The sequence below is a fragment of the Leptopilina heterotoma genome, unplaced genomic scaffold, assembly GCF_015476425.1.
Source record: "Leptopilina heterotoma isolate Lh14 unplaced genomic scaffold, ASM1547642v1 Lhet_23, whole genome shotgun sequence".
Classification (NCBI taxonomy): Eukaryota; Metazoa; Arthropoda; class Insecta; order Hymenoptera; family Figitidae; genus Leptopilina; species Leptopilina heterotoma.
Genome location: NW_025110948.1, coordinates 741,683 through 760,067, shown reverse-complemented (window position 1 = coordinate 760,067; position 18,385 = coordinate 741,683). Strand labels below are relative to the sequence as shown.

General features: G+C 26.9%; 1 protein-coding gene across 1 annotated transcript in view; it reads right to left on the bottom strand.

The window, feature by feature from the left end:
* LOC122502466 (SKI family transcriptional corepressor 2) overlaps positions 1-18,385 on the bottom strand; it is a 187,819-nt gene that overhangs the window by 125,883 nt on the left and 43,551 nt on the right. The window contains exon 3 of the mRNA XM_043612531.1: positions 16,399-16,495. Coding sequence (XP_043468466.1) covers positions 16,399-16,422 — 24 coding nt within the window. The 5' untranslated portion in view covers positions 16,423-16,495. The remainder of the gene's footprint in view (positions 1-16,398; positions 16,496-18,385) is intronic.

The window sequence follows — 18,385 nt, the reverse complement described above, 5'->3', positions numbered from 1 at the left end:
AAATTAAGTTATGAAACAATTTTTTAAGGATTGTATACTGTAATAGAATTTTTAAAATCGAGTTGCATTCCGACAGGTGTCACTGTATTTCCATTTTTTTGTTATTTATTAATATTTATTTACATTTTCTTATTATTTATTTATATTTCTATACATTTCCTTATTATTTATTTAGATTTCTTTAAATTTTCTTATTATTTATTTATAATTTTCATTATTTATACAAATATTTATAAAGAAATATATAGGGCGGTATAGACATTTATAAAAAGTGTTATAAATTTCAAAAAATTATTTTTCATCCGGAATTTTAATTTTGTTCAGTAATTACTGGAAAAAAATTAAGTTACATACAGTGAAACCTGTCCGGATGCAACTCGACTTTTTAAATTTTATTACATTAAACAATCCTTAAGAAATTGTTTTATAATTTTACAATATTTTTACAATATTCTGGAACTAAGTGAAAATAATTCTTGTTGGACATTTTTGAATACAAACGAATTTTTTAATTAGAGTTACATTACGACAGGTTCCACTGTACTGAAAAAATAATAAACTTATTATTTTCTTGAAAAGTGGTATAAATTTTACAAATTGTTGCTTTTTCATTCGAAAGTATATTGTTCAGTAATTACTGGAAAAAAATTAAGTTACATACAGTGAAACCTGTCGGAATGCAACTCGACTTTTTAAATTTGATTACACAGTAAACAATCTTTAAAAAATTGTTTTATAATTTTACAATATTTTTACAATATTCTATGGAACTAAGTGAAAATAATTCTTGTTGTACATTTTTCAACAAAAATTAAAAAAAAAAATTTTTAATAGAGTTGCATTATGTCAGGTTCAACTGTAATAAAAAATTTCATTCTAAATAGAGAAATTAAAAAAAATCAACAACGATTTTGAACAGTTCGAGAAGGAAAAATTTATACCAACTTCACGAATAGAAATACATAAATTAATACAGAAATTGAAAATAAATTACTGATTGTTGATAAATGTCTAATAATTGTTGAACTAAGGTTAACAAATAAGGAAAGCAACAAGTTGTGTCACTAAAAGAATCGAAGATATTTTGTTATATATATACACACATATATACATATAAAATACGAAACCTTCGAAGGATATTCGTGCGCGCGCGTTTCGAACTCTTGACCGCGTAATCCGACGGAATGAGTACAATGGTAAATAAAGGGATATTTTTTTTTTTTTTTTTTTTTTTTTTTTTGAAAAAAAGAGACCTCGAATGTGTGTAACTTTGAAAAACTTGAAATGTCTGCGAGAAAACCTGTTTGTCATTTAATAAATGGTATTCACAGGCCCATTAGTTAATGCACACAACAGCACTTGACGTTGTCTCTAATATATACTCATATTGAAACGCTCGTCTTGACAATTTTGTTTGAAATAGAAAATCTGGTACGTAAGTGTTAACACACAACTTTTGCAATTTTACCTCATTCTTTTCTTGAATTTTTAAAAAAACATGAAAAATATTTATCCATCATTCTAAAATGCGAAAAAAGAAATTTTCATTCTCCAATTTCTCTTATTTAGAAAATATGCGATTATTTATAACTAATTTTCCTCATTTTCAGGGATTCGACTTACTTTTGGACTTTTTTATTTACTTTTCTGAAAAAAAATTTGACTTTTCTTCAAAATTTTAGTAACAATAAAGAAACCTTTTCCAAAAAACAATGCACTTAAAATTTATTTCAAACTTTATTTTCGATTAAATCTAAGTTGATTAAATTTTCGAAATATAAAGTTTATAAATAATTAAAATTTTTGTAAAATTTTACTGAAAAAGTATATTTTGTATTTAATTAAAATTTTTAAAAATAAAATTAATTAAAAATTCAACTATTTTCAATATTTTCAATAATTGATATTAATAACAAAAAAAAAAATGATAAAGCGTTCCAGTTACAATTATTAGAAAAATTTGAACTTTTTTATTTAAATAATTTGAAAATTCTCAAAGAAAAATAGGAAAATTATTTAATAATTAAACAAAAATTATTTTAAATTACAATTATTAGAAGTGAAGATAAAAATGGTGCGTATAAAATATTATTACTTTGAAATATTTCAAAATTTTTTCTTTTGCGAAATAAAAATATTACGAATTTTGTTGCCCCCCCCCTCTCCGGTTCATTTTTCATAAATACGACGCAGACAAGTAAGAAAATGATGATGTGTATAAATTTTTGGGGAAATTCTCATTTTTACCAGAGAGGAGTATTAGTGATCGTGCCTCGTGCGTTTATCCGAGACTTTGCTTTTCCCCAAAATTCAAGCATTATGGCACCTGGACAACATGTCGAGCTAAGTATAGATAATAACTGTTTATCACAAATAATTCCTTAAGAAAAAAAGAGGGGCCTGCCTACATAACAGAGAAGACAATGTATATACAAAACCGCAAATCCCTTACGCGTCCGAAAACTATTAGGATTATCTCCTTTATTCTTTTTTCTTATAGTTGGAAAAATATTCACTTTCCTATATATACATAATTATTAGAGAACTAATTCCCGTATTTAAATTTTCTCAACTATCTAATTAGAATTCTTGGGGAAGATGGGAATTTTTTTTTTCAAAACCCTTTTCGTACAGAATACAAGAAATGTGTGTATGTATTTAAAAAAAATGTAAACTCATTATTTTTTCAAAAATAAATATATAAAAATGTGTATTTCCAAATTTCAAAATAAACTGAATTTTACCTACTTTTCGATAATAAATTAAAAATTAAAATTTTTTTTCCTGAATTAGTTAAAAATAAATAATATTTTAATTCAAAAAAATTACAATCAGTGTTGAAAAATATCTGCAATTTTTATTGCAGTCTACGGTATTAAGAACAAAAGTTAAAAAATCATTTGAACTAAAATTCATTTAACATGAAATTCATTTGAAATCAAATTAATTTAACATGAAATTCATTTGAAATAAAATTCGTATTTAACATGAAATTCATTTGAATTAAAATTCATTTAACATGAAACTCATTTGAAATAAAATTCATTTAACATCAAATTCATTTGAAATAAAATTCGCATTTAACATAAAATTAATTTGAGGTAAAATTTATTTAACATGAAATTAGTTTGAAATAAAATTCGCATTTAACATAAAATTAATTTGAAATAAAATTAATTTAAAATAAAATTCATTTAAAATAAAATTCGCATTTAACATGAAATTCATTTGAATTAAAATTCATTTAACATGAAACTCATTTGAAATAAAATTCATTTAACATCAAATTCATTTGAAATAAAATTCGCATTTAACATAAAATTAATTTGAGGTAAAATTCATTTAACATGAAATTAGTTTGAAATAAAATTCGCATTTAACATGAAATGCATTTGAAATAAAATTAATTTAAAATAAAATTCATTTAAAATAAAATTCGCATTTAACATGAAATTTATTTGAAGTAAAATTCATTTAACATGAAACTCATTTGAAAGAAAATTTATTTAAGGTGAAATTTATTTGACATAAATGTGACTTTAAACATAATTTTATTTTACATGAATATCAATTGACATAAAATTCATTTAACATCAAATTCATCATTTGAAATAAAATTCGCATTTAACAAGAAATTAATTTGAAATAAAATTCGCATATTTAACATGAAATGCATTTAAAATAAAATTCATTTAACATGAAATTAGTTTGAAATAAAATTCGCATTTAACATGAAATGCATTTAAAATAAAATTAATTTAACATGAAATTCATTTGAAGTAAAATGCATTTAACATGAAACTCATTTGAAGTAAAATTCATTTAAGATGAAATTTATTTAACATAAATGTCACTTTAAACATAATTTCATTTTACATGAATATCAATTGACATAGAATTTATTTAACATCAATTTCATGTTACATAAAACTTATTTAACATAATTCCCACTGGACATAAACAAATCCCTTCTGACATAAATTCGAGCATAAATTTTATTTGACATAAAAATCTATCCTTGAAATAATATTTCATTCGACATAAAAATAATTTTACACAAATTTTAATTGACATAAACTTCATTTGACATAAAATGTATTTAACATAAATGTTATTTAACAGAAAATTCATTTGATGTAAAATTCATTTGGCATAAATTATATTTTACACAAAACTCATTTGACATTTATTTAATTTGGTATAAAACTCATTTGACATAAATATCATTGACAGAAATTTAGTTTGTTATGTAGAACTTATTTGACATAAATTTAATTTGACGTAAAAATCACTTAACTAATTGACTTAAATTTCAAATTTACATAAGTTTCATTTGATATAAAATTCATTTTATGTCCAATGAAACTTATTTCAATTTGAAATTTATGTCAAGTGATTTTCACGTCAAGTGCGGAAATTATGCAAAATAAGATTTTTGGCAAATGAAACTTATGTTAAATGAATTTTATGTCAAATATCATTAATGTCAAATGACATTTATTCCATTTAAATTTTATGCCTAATAGAATTTATATCAAATAAATATCTAGAAGCAAAACACAAGCAGGAAAAAAATTTGTCTGACAATGAGTCGAAAATAATAATTATACACATCAGAATATTGAAGCAAATGGTACATATATATAAAACCCTTATGGCAAATACTAAGAGAGGACAATTCACTATATATATATATATATTATATAATTCAGTTATCATTCTCGGTTGGAGTTTTCATTGTCTTCCTGTTCATCAAATGAAACCCCCCAGTGGTAGCAAACCACAGTAAAATCCTCCTCAGCGCACCGACGCAAAAAGCAGCCGCACAAGTGAACGAAAGCAATTTGTTAAATATTGCTTCTAAAGTCACAAACACTGCTCCCATAGTAGTGCCCGATTAAAAAGGCACACAAGAAATTAAACGATTTTAGTATTAGTTGTAAGATTGTTATCCCTTAATTTTCTCAAAACAATAATAACAAAATGTAGTCGAAAAATGAAATTCAAAAAATTCCACTTCAATTCACTTCAAATTCAAGTTAATAATTAAAATTAATAATTTACCAAATTTAGGTCAATATTATAACCAAATTTGACCTAAATCTGGTAAATTTTTAAAATAAAATTAATATGATCTAAATTCTACAAAAATTTATGTCAAAATTGTAAGTAAATTTGACCTAAAAGTGGTAAATTTTTTCTGAAGACGCTCCCACTTTCACTCTGACTTTGGCATTGACTTTAACATTGATTTTGACTTTCATTTTCACTCTCACTTTGACTATGACATTGACATTGATTTTCATTTTCACTTTGACTTTCAGTATAAAATTCAAATTTAAAAATCAAAGTGAAAGTGAGAGTGAAAATCATTGTCAAAGTCAAAGTCAGTGTGAAAATGATAGTAAAAATCAAAGTAAATTCGAATCAAAGGTCAAATTATACAAAATCGTACCCCTGTTGTTTTAAATACATCGAACAAATTTTTTAAAATTAGGTCAAAATTTGTCTAAAACTGGTTATTCGAAGGAATTTTTAATTTTTAATTACGAATATAAAGTCAAATTTCCAAAATTCAAAATGACGGATCCAACACGATACAGTTAAAAATTTTTTTAATCGATCAAATTTAAAAATTTTTAAATCAACACATATTTATAATTAACAAAACTAAAAATTTAATCATTCTCATAAAAAAATTTATACACTAAACGTAAAACAGTGAGTTTATATATAAAAGAATTAAGAATATTTTTCTCACTATTAATATAATAGATGCGCGACTCGAAGAATGAAAATGAAGCTGTAAAGCCAAAAGGTGTTAGAAAAACATTCTAGAACGTTTACCATATATATATGTATATACGAAAGGGGAGAAACTTTTCAAAACCCAGAAGGTTTGTTGTCTTAAACCAAACGCTTATAGCGCATATATTGTATATCTATATCGTCTCAAGTTTTTCGGATATTATTTAACAAATAATGACTTTGCATCACCTGTTGTCAAATATACAATATATATATATATATATATGCGCGTACAATCTTCAAACGAGAAGAATAGTTCGAATAAAAACTTATAATCTTTCTTTTCATAGAAGTTATTTCATAGGGAAATATTTGCTTTAATTTATAATAGTATATATATTATTATAATAAACGAGTTCCTTTCTCAAAACTTGTTTTTTCTTTATAATGAACGAGAAAAAAAAAAGAATATTCACTATTTTCACAGATTTCAAACAAATTTCACCTTAAAAAAACTTGCCTCCTGAGAATCAGAAAAAAAGAGAATTTCAAGAATTTTTTGTATCAACAAATATCGTTTATTTCCCATCTGATTAAATGAAATTCGTTTAATATTATTGATGAATAATTTTCCTTTAGGAAAATAAAATAAAATGTTTTTATTTTGAGCACTGTTTTTCTGCAGATATCAAATTTGAGACAAAAAATTTAGTAACGAAGATTTAAAATAAAATTTTTGTTTAATTTGAATGAAATTTGTGACCTCTAGACTGATTCTAACACAAAAAGTATACACTTGGCTCCACTGTGGGCCACTGATTACGAATCTTAAGTCAGATATCAAAAATTCAAAATGGCGGAACCAATATGGCGAATACTTTTTTAAAAATTGGCAAAAATTAATTGAATTTGATTAAAACATCTTACTTAGGGGTTTTTGGGGTCGCTACTTACGAATCTGAAGTCAAAAATAAAAAATAAAAACCTCTTTGCCAAGGGGTTAAGCGTACAAAAAAATCTTATAATTTAAAAACGAGAAAAATGACTAAAAAAATTAAAATGATTGAAATTTTCAAAAAATTGTATTCATCTCGTTATTTGTATCAATTTTTATAAATACGAAAAGTAAAGTTTTAAATATTTTGTGATATATATCTATAAAGGAAAAGATACGAGTGTGGGAGACAGAGAAGCTGATCCTAATCTGCGCAACCGCAAATCCATTTGCGAAGCAACAACGACGAGGTAACGAGATCAGAGGCAGATTCTCTGTGTATAGTCAGTTCCGGTGATGCCCTAAACCATAAACCTACACCTTCATTTCTTGCACTTGTACGTGGATTCTGCGCTCAATGTTCTATACATATATATGTATATTTGAGTAGCCACAAACAACACTAGCTTCCACCAAGCGCACGATCAATCTGATCTAAATACCAGACTATATATATACAATGGTAATATTGACAAGGGTTTGCTTCCAGTTAACATTAAAGGACCTCCGTTTTCGTATCTTCGATCTTACACACATTTAGAGTGATCCTTACAAAAGAAAAAAAAAACTAACGCGTATCAAATGAAAATATACATATGTAGTTAAAAATAATCCCTTCTCGAATTTATTTCCTGTTTACAAAATTCGATTGTTATTTAATACTATTTTCCATCTGTAGAGGGAAAATTATTTTTTAATTCAATTTTTTTCAAAAATATTTTCAAAATTAATATATAAAATATATATTAATATATATTAAACATACATATTATTTTTTATTCAAAAACACACTATTTATTTTTTGGGCTCTACCCTTTTGTGAAAAACTATCCTTATCACATGTATTAAAAAACGAAAATTCGTAAAATTTAACATTCTTATTTTTCTATTTAACCTTCGCGCTAAATCTAAGTTTCTAAAATTAAAAATTTTTTCTTCTTTTTTATGGCATTTATTAGCTTCATTACTTTTGGGCTCTTCAAAAACACTTTACCCATTTTTTTGTCTCAACCTTTTGATTAAAAAAAATACAAAATTTACAAAAAATCGAAATTTTTCAAATTTAACATTTTTATTTTTCTTTTTAAGGAAATTATCTTAATTATTTTTGGGCTCTTCAAAAACACTTTACCCATTTTTTTGTCTCAACCCTTCGATTAAAAAAAAAAAAAAAATTATAAAAATTGTCGAAAAAAATCGAAATTTTAAAAATTCAACATTTTTTCTTATTTTTTATTGCATTTAGTTTCATTATTTGTGTACTCTTCAAAAATACTTTATCCATTTATTTATTTCAACCTTTTGATTAAAAAAATATAACAAAATCTACAAAAAATCAAAATTTTTTCTACTTTTTATGTCATTTAGCTTCATTATTTTTGGGCTCTTCAAAAATACTTTTCCCATTATCTTTTGACTCAACCCTTTGGTTGAAAAAAAAATTATAAAATTTACATGTACTAATAAACAAAAATTCTTAAAATTTATTATTTTTCATTTACTTTTTAAGGGATTTAGCTTAATTATTTTGGGGTTTTTACCCCCACTTCTGTAGTATTTCAAATTAAAGTTTGAAACGTTTACTTTAAAAAAAATTTACGAAAGATAAAAAAATATAGACGATTTTTAGAAAAATGTGTTAAATAATCCTAAAAACTAATTGTTTTCCCGCGCGGTTTTTATTTCTCAATTATCTGAAAATGATAACGTGCTAGGCAATTTTTACACCCGAGATCGTGTTTAGCGAACAAAAATACATTGGAAACCACTACCATATCAAAAATAAACCAAAAATATTTTTTTTTGGTATGTACCCCCACTTTTTTCAAAAATTTTAATTTTTCGACCTTGAGCATATGGGTCTTCAAGTACACGTTTTAAATTTTAATTTACCTTATGAAAGGCAGGTTTTACATCAGAATAGAGAGCAAAACTATCTTGAAAACACTCAAAAACACGTTTTTTACCCCCACTTTTTTCAAAAAACTAATGTATACTGTAGACAATTTTAGTTGTTCAGTGGTACTAAACAATCAAAATGTTCAATATCCGCCTGTAAACTATACAATATTTTGACCTAAAATGTAAGGTTATGTGTATCCAGCAACTTTGACCTTTTTGTGATAATATTTTTCATTTTGACCTCTGTGACATGTTCTCGAGTATAAAATGATTACAATTTATAATAGAATTTTGTTACTTATATTTTTTCAAAATAAAATAAAAAGAGGGATGATGCATATTATTTCTTTATGAATGATTAAGCATTTTCAATTATGTATATATATATATATATAAATGTCCAGCTTGTGTGTGTTGTAACCAATGTACAAAAAGTCACGTGACAGTTTGTAGTTGATTATACGAAGTCACACATCAGAGCCGGGTGCGCGAACTGTACAATAATTATTTTTCCTTCAGAGTGACTTCACTGCTCGAATACCTCCGTACAATTGAGTCATTGCCATTGGTAATGTCCGGGCTTGAGAATATTGTACGCGGGGTTTGAGACACGAATCAAAAAAAAAGAAAAGCCCCCGGGGCGTAGGCAGCTGGTATAAATGAAATTCTTCTCATTTCATTTTTTTTTTTTTTTGCAACATACAAAATACAAAAACCCAATTTTAACAATGGGTGAAAACAAGTCGAAGAAATTGTCACAATAAAAAAATGTTTAATGATAATTTTTCTCGCAAACTACTTTATTATCGTTCGCTCGACTGCGGCAATTTTTCATACATCAATAAATTATTATTTAGTGATTTTGCGGGGTGAAGGATTATTATTAGCAATATTTTTTTCTCTTGGCTAATTTAAATTTTAATGTTTAGAATAGGTAACAAATTTTAAGGTCATCTGTAAGTTTAGGTCAAAATATTTAAATAAATTAGGTCGAAATTTTTTATTAGAACGTTAATAAGAAAATATAAAAAAATATAAAAAACAGAACAAAAAATTTAAATTTAGATTAAATGATCAATATAGGAGAATAGAATTTAAAAAATTAAGCGTCAAAACACGTTTTAATATTTGCAGGTCGTCAGACATACATAAACTACAAATTTAGGTCAAAATCTTTGAATAAATTAGGTGAAAATTCTGAACAAAAAAATTAAATTTTATAATAGAACATCAATAAGAAATTATGATATCAAAAATGAATATTAATTAATGAATAATTTAGTATTATTTCTAACGTACACCTATATAACTGTTAATAAAAACATGTAGAATCATATTGAAACGAATTTTTAAAAAATAGTTCCCTAATATTTTTCTTTTCTTTTCATTTCAATCAAAATCTTTTTCTATTGTATACATTGTTATCTCAACGTAATGTGTATTCATATGCTTCAGTGGCCCGATTTCCTGTCTACATTTTTACCAACTCAAGTATGTATCAAATCCTAAAAATACATGGCACGATTTTTCACGGAAGTTACAATGGGGTCCTAGTGCAAATAGAATTATTAGGTGTTAGGAATCGTCGCGCATCACACACCTGACATAAATATATTATATATATATATAGCCGCAGGATGTGTCTACTTACAAAGCCATAAGGATAGTTTCGAAAAAGAAGTGGAGTTGAGACGCGCTCCCACTTGAAAATCGGCTAATATTTTACCTGCATCACAAAAGTGGACCCTATATTATATATATATATATATATATAGTATGTATGTATAATATTGACCGCAGGAAGTAGCTTCGCACGATATTTACGTGAAACCACACAGCTTGCATCTGGGATTTTTCCTCTTTTCCGTATTTTTTATCTCCCTTGAAATCAAAAACTGTCTTCCCTTATTATATCTGATTTTCATATTTGGTGTGTGGTTATATATTAGGGGTTGGAAAAAAAATGCAAAAGAGCAAAATCTATACTCATCGTGAGAACGATGAGATTTTAAAAATAAAATGAAGATTTAACAAAAAGATCAAATATCGATGATGAATTTTTTAAAATACATACGTAAAAGATTAGAAAAGTCTTTTCACTACTGGATAAATTTACTACCTCAATTTGAATTTCTAAAAATGTTTACTAATTATAATTTTAGTGACTGACTTTCTGCATTTAAATTAGTGTAAAATACTATTTATTAGTGAAATTCACTAATTAGTAGAAATGACTATTCATAAGTAAAATTTACCAATTAGTAGAAATTACTGTTTATTAATAAAATTTACTAATTAGTACAAACTATTATTTATTTCTAAAATTTACTACGTAGTGGAAATTACTATTTATTAGTAAAATTTACTAATTAGTAGAAACTACTATTTACTAATTAGTAGAGTTTTTATTAGTAAAATTTACTAATTAACACACTATTTATTAATAAAATTTACTAATATTAGTAGACTATTTATTAGTAAAATTTACTAATTAGTAGACTTTTTATTAGTAAAATTTACTAATTAACAGACTATTTATTAATAAAATTTATTAATTAGTAGACTATTTATTAGTAAAATACTAATTCAAAAACAAGAAATCAGTCACAAATTAAAAAATTAAAAGGAATATTCTGGTTAAATTAGTAGAAATGACTATTCATTAGTAAAATTTATTAATTCAAAAGCAGAATGACAGTCACTAATTAAAATTATAGTAAATATTTATACTAATTCAAATTTTATGGGTGATTTTTATCAAAGTAAAATTTTTGGTTCACTTGATTAATTTTATAAAAATCTATTACACTACTGTTAATTTTAAAACACTAACTTGAACAAATTTATATCAAAAAAGTAGTTCAAATCATAATTTGATCCAAAATTTTGGTCTCATTCTGATCCACAATTTGGTATCAATTTGATACTTTCTAAAAAATTGTGATAATAATTATAAATTAAGTGCAATATGTTATTCATTTTTAAACAAATGAAATAATGAAAAAAAATAAGTTAAATTTAAAAAAAGAATAAACAAACTGTTTTATAAAAACGAATATAATTATTATTCAAACAAACATATTTCTATATGTGAATTCAATGACGAGTGGACGGTAATTAATAATTCAATATTGAATATTCGTTAATAATTAACATCATCGAAATCATTGGATTATTATATATACGTCACTGTCAATTCTATATAATTAACCCTTTTCGTAAAATTTGTTTGCAGCTTCTAAAACATTTATAAATTTATTTACAGAAATTTAAAATACTCTTCGTTCTCAGTTTTCTTTCATTTTTTAAAAAATTTTTATAATTTAAAATTTAATTGAATTTAAATATTAATATTATATCCAATGTACTAAACGCTCAAGAAAAAAATTTATTAAATTCAAATAACAGATTACTTGTCTGTTATCAAATAATTATTTGATTCAATCACCTAATTTTTATTTGAATTCAAATAAATATTTGATTCATTTAACTAATTTTTATTTGAATCAAATAAATTGTATCTCTTTGATAATTTGTTTCTAAGAAGATGGAATTTTATAAATCTTTGCATCAAAGGGGTATCTGATCACGAATCTAAAGTCTGTTTTAAAACTTTTAAAATGAAAAATCTAATATGGCGCTTTAATTTAAAAAAATTTTTTAATTACTTTGATGAATTGTTTCTAAAATAATGCAATTTTTTTAATTTTCGTATCAAAAAGTTTTTTAGGTCGCTGATTACGAATCTAAAGTCTTTTTTAAAAAATTCAAAATAGAGGATCCAATATGTCGATTAATTTTTTAAAAAAATTCTAATTTTTTTGATAATTTGTCTTTAAAATAATGAAATATTATAAATCTTTGTATCAAAATGTTTCTTAGGTCGCTGATTAAGAATATAAAGTCTGTTTTAAAAAATTCAAAATGGCGGATCTAATATGGCGTAAGCTGTGAGAGATTAATTTATTATATCTTTTATTATTGCGAGGCAATATTGTCTGTTAAATATTAAACTATGTGGGTCAATTTTTTTACAGTTTTAAAAAGTTCATTCTACTTTCAATAAAATTGAACAAAAATCAAAATTGTATAAAATAAATATATAGAAAATAATAATGAAAAATTGTTTCAAATAAAAATTGTGGAATTAGATATACATATATATGCAATCACCGCGACTAAAAAATAAATCAAAAATACAAATCGAACTAGTACCGGATGTATTATTCGAAATTTGAAATTCAGAGATGATCTTGTTGCGAGTGTAGTATGTGCATTAGTATATACGAAGTCGATAATGGACCCACCGCGTATAGGCATTAAAATTGATAAAATATTGCAACCACAATGGCAATCGTATATAGATATAGATATATATTTTATATATATGTACATACGAGAAGAGACATGTTGAATAAATATATATATACATATATAGAAATTTCCGTATTTCGTGCACATTGCAAATCGCATGCATCGATTCGCCCGGATGACGGAGCCAGTTAGGCAATATAATGCAGGGGTATTGCAAAATACTTGTATGTTGTGTGTTACTACTATATATATTTCTATTGAATCGCGAGCTTACAAATATAAATACACACTCACTCTCTCTCGTTATTTATTCGCGGAAAATAATGCCAAATATTCCCTTGCTTTGCTTTTGCCTGTTTTATATATATACATATTATGCGGATGTCACGTGAAAATGTTTGCTAACAGGTTTTCCATTTTGTTCACACGATAAAACGGATTTACATACATCACTTGTTTATATCATTATTTAAATTATTTCCTAAAATTACATTACTGGGAAAAACCTCACATATACATTATTATCTATGCCATTATTAACTCAGAACAGTTATTTTTTTACTAAATGTATTGTTATTTTTATTATTCAGAGAAGATTTAAAAATATCTTTCTTAGTGAAGCATTTATTAAAAAAAAATAATTCGAAATTAACTAAATTAATTAAAGTTTATTAATAAGATGAATAATTATCCAGAAGAATTTTTTAAAATCAATAAATATTTAAAATAACGTAAATTTCGATTGTTTTTTATCTAAAATAGCCGATTCATTAATTTAACGAGGAGTAAATAATTCGTATTTAAATATAAATGACACTTGAGGGTGTAAGTGAGCACGTGATCTCATATTGTAAATATTTCGCTCGTGTGCCTTTAGGCGACATACTGTGGCTTTTTCAAGGGCTCTCTCTATCTCTCTTTTCCCTCTTTCGCGGTTCAAATAAATCAGAAACAAATTTCAACTTAAATCTCGAGTACGAATTCCCCGACGTGGCCGAAGGTACAACTACCCCGTCGTCGTTGTCGTCGTCGCACACACCACACATATATACAGTATATACAACAAGCAATTGTATATTCAGTCGTGCGTGAATTGGCGGACGTTTAGATTCAAAGTGTCCCGAAGGGTCCTCAAGGACCACTAGATGTGTCCCGTAACTATGCTCACTGAATTTGAATTTCGATAAACACCCCAGTGTATTAAGACGCGACGGGGGGAACATTATGGAAAATCGGTCAAGATTTCAAAAAACTATATCTCACACGTCAATCATTTATATTTTTACTGGGAAAACAAAAAAAAAATAATTTTTTTCGATACTCAAAAAACGAATCTTTTCGTTATTCAGTTTTTCGATTTTTACAGAAAATTTTATTTAAACAAAAACTAAAAGAAAATTAAAAATTTGACTTAGTTTTTAAAATCAAAAAGCTCCACAAAAAAAGATTGCGAAATTCGTCATTTTTACGATGAAAGAAATTCTGTTTAAGAATACGACCTTCGCGTACTCAGGATATTGGTAATAAGCGGCCAAGTGCAAACTTTAGTGATGTTTAAAAAAATGGCCAAATGGGCCCGCTATTTATAAAGACTATACAGTGGCGCTGTTTGCAGTGCGGCTCCCGGTAGCAATATACGTTCGAGGTGTCTTCCATCGTATTTCTTTGCACACGCACCAAACTTTTTCCAATCGTCGCGTGTACTTTTCTCAATACACGCACCCGTGTGCTTATATACCATCGCATGGCAATGTGCCCCGACTAATGGACGACACACTCGAGACCACTTTGGTCGCTGCAAACATTCACAGTCCTCTCTATCTCAAAAAAAAAATAAAAACCCTCATTGCAAGTGCTACCGCGCAATTATACCGTTCAACATCTTGCGTTAAATACGAAATACATCTTAAACTTTTAGACGGGAAAAAAATACAACTTTAATTTTTAATTCAATGATCCTATTAAATATGCGTTATTCTTTAGCCTTTTTTCAATTTTTTTAAATAAAATTGACTTTGGATTCGTAATCAGCGACCCCAAAAACCCCCGAGTAACAAGTATCAAGCCAATCTGAGTGTATTTATCATTTGCAGCCACCATTTTGAATTTTGCAATTCCGATGTCAGATTCGTAATTACGAATATATTGTATTTTCAGTTTGTCTAACAAAACTCTTTTAACTCACCTATTGTTAAAAAAAATCCTTTCGAATGAATTTGTCAAAGGGTAACAAGATTTGAACTCATCTGATGAACTTTTATAAAAATTTTCCGCCATATTTGATCCACCATTTTGAATTTTGCGACTCTGACTTTAGAATTTTAATCAGCTGCTCCAGAAACCTGCAAGTTATACAAGCCTTAAACGAATCTGATAAATTTTAAAATTGTTAACCATATTGGATCGGAGATTTTGAATTTTCAAAAACTGACTTCGGATTCGTAATCAGCGTCCCTAAAAACCCCAGAGTAATCAGATTCAAACGGACCTGATAAATTTAAAAAGAAATCTTCCACCATTTTGGATTTTTAAAAACTGCCTTCGAAATCGCAAGCAGAGCCCCCAAAAGCGCCGAGTAGTGAATTTCTGATAATTTTCTATATATTAACATTTGTCTAACATATTTGTTAGAGTGTGTGAAAATAATTTAACTATACATACGTCAGTGACTTTAATGAAATTTCACATCACTGAAGGACTGAATGCGCGCAAAGAGTAGATGACGAGACTTAACTCGTACGGGGTGAATTTTCGTAATGTGTGCCTATTAGCGGTAGTAAATGTCGAATTGACGATCCCCAAGGGGTAAAAGGGGGAAAATTTCGCCAGGGGGAATGGCAACCATCTTCCCGAGGGATAGGACTAGCACCTCAATCGAGAATCAGACGATCAAGTTTCGCCGGCTGCCTGACAAAACTTAACGGAGTGCCATCAGCAATGTAGTATATATGGGACTCCCGTTACTAACCTCGTCAATTGACGACCAATGAGAGCCATCGGAATTTCTCAATCCAAAATAGGGAAACTTTTTCTTTTTTTATCTAACACACAGATGTCTATATATTCTCATTTTCCAATGGGCACTGTTTCTACAAAATGAAATCCAATTCCTGAAACCACATAATATTTGTGATGGAAGAACACCTTATCAAATTTCTTACTCTCACCTCAGCACGTGAGCTTCAACACCATAAAAAATGTCTGACTATATAAAATTTTATTTTATCAATTAAGAGAACCCATTAATAAAACTAAAATTTATAGAATCCTAAAATATTGGAACAATGATTTTTATCTATAGGAGATATAAGACTTTCAGTCCCATATAACTGGATAAATTTTACCGTGAAGAAAGTTTAAAATTTAAATTAAATAATTGACTGTGTGGTCCACACTAGACAAGAATATTTTTTAAAAGTATTAATTATTTTTTCACTCACCGCATCTGCTATGTAGTGGACCATCCAACTGCTACTTTGTATTATCCTCTTCCTTAAATGAATCCGAATCCTATTTTGCTTTCACAATAATATAACACTGAAACAGAAAAAATAATCGGTTTTATTATTATTTTACAATAACTGAATTTGTACGTTTTGAAACAAAAGACACTGAATTGTTAAAAAAAATCCTAATAATTTTAATATTTTAAATATTTACTATTTGTTTAAAAGGCTGAAAATGAATATACCTACATATATACGAATTTTTATTTGGAAAATAGAAGACTTTTTAAAAACAATGTTTTGATGATATTAGTCTATGGGGTTTTATACATTTGATGAAATGGTGAGTATGATGGGTTAAAAGAGAGGAAAAAATCTATAATGACTTTATTCAATGTCACCGGGCCTGTAATTACCAACAGACTGGTGGAGGACGTATATAACCCCCTTGACGATTAGCTGCAAAGACCCCTCGGTGATTACCAAGTTAGCCTAAATAGGGTATAGTGTTTAGGGAGAGCCTACGTGGTCCTCATATTGAATCATCGATCTTGCGTAAATGTATAGAGAACATATTTATAAACCGCCTAACATATCACGATCTTATCACAGTAAATACAAAAACACCAATTTAAAAAAAAATACCGAAAATCATCAAATCAGAATTTTAAAGATTTTCAAAAATGATTGCTGATTCTAATCGATGCTCTAAATTCTCTTATTAATTAAGATTGACACTTTTGTGGTTCCTAAGTCTACATATCGATTTCAGTTTCAGATATTGTCTCGGATGTCGATAAAACCGGTTGTATTATGGAGAGGTTTTCTAATTCCCCTTTCCTCTGACTAGAAAACCGAATAGACGGATGGTACAGGCAAATGCGAGTACTCCTAATTTCAAGTCGTTTTGTAGGCGCAATAATTAGTAAAATAGTATTAAAGTTATAATTTATAAAGTAATTTCTACCGGGACACTTGTAACATTGGACTTGATTTGATTTACTGTAAACGGGACTGGCCCTCTCATACATTTCTAAAAACTGAAAGTTACTCAATTTTGTAATGTAGAGATAAAATATAAAAGTTAGGCTGACCTTATAGTGGTTTCAGTATATGGCTACTAATATGTGAATCTAGTAGCGTTGTGGCATGAAAAAATATAATTGGGGAGGTAACTAGCCTCTCTACTAAGTTTGCTGAATACTGAGTGATATCCGTAATTAGTTCTGTGATATGATTCATGAAACAGTGTATAATTTCTCGTTGCTCGCGAGTATAGGAACTGACAAGTTAATCATTGATAGTAGCCATGGGCAATAAATTTTGCCATTTAAAATTTTATATAAGAAGTTCATATCAGTAAATAGACAAATTAAATTAATTCATTACCAAGATTTGTCATGTATGGTCGTAACACTTTAGAAAATACAATGAGGTCACCTGAACTACTTTATAGAGTTAGTTCGAATTACTCAAAGATATTGACCACTAGGAGTGGTGCATCCAAGTCACAGAACTCGGATGGTGACACTGCTTCAATCTGCAAGTTAGCAGAAAATGACTTGGTACTAAGTAAATTTCATTATCTCAATCAGATTTACCCCATTGAAATGTCGATCAATAAAATCGATCGATAAAGGGAAATCTAGACAGTTGGCAGTTGGCGAGAGTATTGAATATAGTCATAGATCTAAATTACCTAATATTGCATCGCGGATTGGGAATGATATATGTAATTAAATGATCTAATGCATTGTGGATTTAAAATAATAGCTGTACCTGCACTACCTAATATTGCAATAAAGATTAGAAATACTTAATAGAACCTAAACTGTCTAATATTGCATTACATATTAGGATTGATAGCAGGAATGACATTACCTAACATTGTAGATTTGGAATATTATGCTAAAACTAAAGGATTCCATATTGCATTGCGGATTGAGAATGGAAATAGGATGTAATTAAATTATCAAATACT